Here is a 4,044-nt window from a genome sequence, read left to right on the forward strand (position 1 = left end):
TTTAGTGGCTTCACTGTGTGTGTGGGGGGGACTGACCTACAGCTGATACTGCTCTAATGGTGCAGCAACACCTGGAAGTACTGTTTAATACAGTGCCACACTCATTGTCCCCAGGAATAACCCACCCTAAGAGGTGCCCATGAGAAAATGCTGATTACAGGAGATGATTTCATACACAACAGTGCAGCTCACAGGCCAAACCACTATTATGCCATGGGTCCTAGTAGGAATTGCAAAAGCACCCAGTGCCTTTCTCCCATTGTGTCCTGTGATGGAAAAGTACAAAGGACTAAAACACCCCATAAAGAACTGCAGCCTCTTAGTAGCTTTAAAATCCAGTGAGCAGTATATACTAATTCAAAAAAGAAACCCTAGGCAGTAGAAAGAAATCAAGGACTAAGACATCAGGACCTAACAGTGAAGCTACAGGAGGTCTTTGCCCCCATATCCACCCTTCATTGAGATCCCTGGAAATGTGACAAGATGTGACTGCTGCTGTGCTGCCAGATGTGGCTCTCTGCTAACCAGAATCCAGCTGCTTGACACCAGCAGCACTTCACCCTGGTGCCCTCACACAGCATTGATTGTGTATTGTATTCCTTTTCTGCAGGAGAAGCAGGACAGCACTGATGCCCACAAGTTGGCTGAACAAGAAAGAGAACTGCTCTTCCATATAAGAAATCTTTCAGGATATCCAGCACCTGGGGAGAGCTGCAGTCATGGTCTAGGTTTAGAAGATCTGCACTGAGCACCCAGTTCACAAAATCTCAACTTTGCTCATTACCAACAGCAAGGAGCTGCTTTGAGTCAGGAAGCACAGCCATGTGGAGCACAGCCAAACTGTACCTTGTTATCCTGCATGTCTCTGTTGGCTCCATTTTTCAGCAGCACTAATGTTGCCTCCACGTTGTTGACAGCAGCAGCCCAGTGAAGAGCAGATTTGCCTGCAGGGAAACACAACAACTTCAGTAACAAATCAAGGAGCTATTTGCTAAAGCACCACGATGGACAGAGTACTCTGAGGGAAGAAAGCAACTGCAGTTGAACATGTCCTAAAGTCATGTTTTCACTTTGGAAATCACTGTACTGTCACATACCCCTGTGTTACCGAAACACAATGGAACTTTCAGCACTTGGTCTGGGATTTTTTAGTTTTTATTTTTTAAATAACCTACCCATAGAGTCATGTCTGCAGTTCAGACAATTCCTGCATGTACAACCCCATATTTCTGCTGCTTCTTTTCCAGGACTCTAATCAAGCCCCAGTGCAGCAGCCTGCAGTGTGTTACTGCTGGGAGGGACTTCTGCAGGCAAGCCTAATATCTGATTCAGCCACAGAATTTATGAGCAGCCCACATTCCAGGAGAGCAGAAACCCACTCCTCCTTGCTTGCACCATGACAAATATTTGCCCAGCCCAGTACACCATGTTCACATTACCATGGTCATCTACGGCGTTCACGTCTGCTTGGCAATTAATTAGCTCAGCCACCATTCCTTCCACAGCCAGACGAGCAGCCAGAATTAAGGGGGTCGTTCCATCATTCATCCGAGCATCCAAGTCGGTCACTCTGTTACGAATCAGGATCTGGACAACAGGTGAAGACAGATTTTTATTTGTTTTTTGTTTTTTTTTTCAATACCACTGCAGACCAAACCTGAGGACTTGGCAGAAACTCAAGAGAAACTTCATAATGAAAAAGCAGTCTCAGCACTGAAATGCTAGGACCCTGATGGTAAGTGACAGGCAAACACACCAAATAAGTACATGCCAGACAATTCACGCATGCTGAGTTCTTCAAGCTATGAATACCTGAAGAAACTGGATGTAAAATACAGTTTCACCTGGCCATGACACTGTGGAAGGCATGAAAGCAAGGCTGTGAGTGAACAGAGTGCAGCTCGGGTAGGCTCATATGATTACAGAGCACAGCTACTCTAAAAGGGGTTCTTTGATTGCTGTACCTGGAAGACACCCTGGGCATCAGCAGCCACAGCTGCGTGCAGAGGAGTCCGTCCCATGTTGTCCCGTGCATTAGCATCTGCACCAGCATCCAGCAGACGTTTGGCAGCATCTGCTCTTGAGTAACGGGCTGCTAAGTGCAGTGCCATCTCCCCTGTGCGGTCTGTTTGGGCCTGCAGGTTGGCACCTTGATAGATCAAATCTGTTATTATATTTGCTGAGGAATCTTCTGCATCCTCGTCATCCTCACTGATATCGGAGCTGCCCAAACGCAGAGACGCCAACATAAGCGGAGTACATCCATCTGCAACAGAAGAGACATTTTCATGGTAACCTGACAGTGACAGCAGAGGAGAGAAACTCTCTCACAATCCTCTCCCCTTGAGCACCTTCAGCTACAAACAATCCCTCCAGTCACTTTATCCCAGACCTGTTCTCCTATCCTAGAGCCCGGAGTTAGCGAGTTGTTTTCCTTCCAAGTAAGACTGTATAACCTACTGCAACCCCAACAGAACACAGACACTCTCAAATAAGTAAGATCATTCTAAAACAAATTTAAAAGTGTTGCAAAAGAAGAAAAATTCCTCAAAATGTAAAGCCTAGTTAAATTCCTAGAGAAACACAAGGGCTATCAAAATCAAAGACTTCAGATAACTAAGTATAACTATTCACATGGATATTCTAATGACATACCAGGGGAAAAGAAATACTTGACAGAGAAAAATTATTGGACACCCAGCCACTGAGGATTGGTGCCATGCTGATGATATTAACCTGAAGTGAAATGTAGACAAAAGCCTTCATATTGATCACACACCAAAGTCTTAATGAGAAAGACCCTGAAGCTGTGACAGCCAAGCACTCAAAGCCAAGAAATGCACCAGGATAACTGCCTGAGCAAACTCACCTTGCTTTTAATAATGCCCATCACCAGAGCCCTAAACAAACTGACCAAGCACACTTGGTACTTTTACAGAAGTGCATCATGTAGGAAGAGATGATGAAACAGGATCTACCCCAGCATTATTCACTGGTGTGCCAGCAGCATGCTACACACACAGCACCTTGCTCCCCACGCACCCCTCCATCACAGCACAGACTGCCCACAGACAAACTGCTGCAAATCTCACAGTTTCAGTGCTTTAGAAGATACTGGGCTCATGTCTCTTCACCAGTGTCCAGTGATGGGCTCACATTGATGGGACATTGACAAAGGCTAAATTCACATTCATCCAACCGGGATCCTTACATTGCCACTGGAAGGAGAAATGCTCCTCCAAAATTCTAATTTAACTTGCCTCCCTTGGATAAATCTCTCCCTTTCTCTGCTGATCAGAGAGGGTGGTCCAGGAAGACTAGATAATGCTGCTGATTTTTCACCCTTGTTAAACCTCCCTTGAAGCAGTATAGTAAGTATTTAAAACATCTCCACATAATTTTCAGCAGCCCATCAAATGCCAAGTGCTTCAGTTTCAGCAGACTCCGAACAAGACATTTGCTACCTAAAACCAAGGACTTCAACTGTAGGTGCTAATGCTTGTTTACTGATTTTACTGCTTTACTCCACACACATTAGAGGCACCTTGGAAGTAAGAGGGACTATGATGGCAGCAGGAGTGAATCACTCCATGCCAAGTGCCCCACTGGAGCTCTGCAAAGGAGAACAAATTTTGTTTCTCCAGTGTGACTCGCCAGAGAAATTCAAAACAATCTTTCAGCAACTGCCTAATTTATTCCATGGACAGGCAGGGGAACTTCAGGGACCAGACAGACAACATCTTCCCGGCCTGCACAGCTTAAATCTAAATCTACAGTGCACCATCTGCACTGGATGAAGGGGGTGAGCCTTGCAGAAAGCCCTATGGCAGAATTAGGATTCTGTGCAGACAAAAAAGGTGATGATCTCCTATTGAAGGTAATATGCAGAGTTCTGCTGCCCTGCTCCCATTTCGCAACTCCTGATCACCTAGTTTTCCTGACTGTCTGCTTTAGGGCAGTTCCAAAACTTTCTAGAAATCAACCGTTCTGCCTACAGGGTTCTGTGTGGAGCTCCCCATGCAGGCGGGCAGCAGCAGCATTCCT

At 45.7% G+C, this 4,044-nt stretch overlaps 1 protein-coding gene across 1 annotated transcript in view; it reads right to left on the bottom strand.

Moving 5' to 3' along the window:
* Window positions 1-4,044, bottom strand: part of NOTCH2 (notch 2) — a 77,164-nt gene that overhangs the window by 1,904 nt on the left and 71,216 nt on the right. The window contains exons 30-32 of the mRNA XM_009999914.1: window positions 1,965-2,266; window positions 1,440-1,587; window positions 841-944 (exon numbers count right to left, since the gene is read on the bottom strand). Coding sequence (XP_009998216.1) covers window positions 841-944; window positions 1,440-1,587; window positions 1,965-2,266 — 554 coding nt within the window. The remainder of the gene's footprint in view (window positions 1-840; window positions 945-1,439; window positions 1,588-1,964; window positions 2,267-4,044) is intronic.

This window comes from Chaetura pelagica, unplaced genomic scaffold (genome assembly GCF_000747805.2).
Source record: "Chaetura pelagica isolate M959 unplaced genomic scaffold, ChaPel_1.0 scaffold246, whole genome shotgun sequence".
NCBI classification, from domain to species: domain Eukaryota; kingdom Metazoa; phylum Chordata; class Aves; order Apodiformes; family Apodidae; genus Chaetura; species Chaetura pelagica.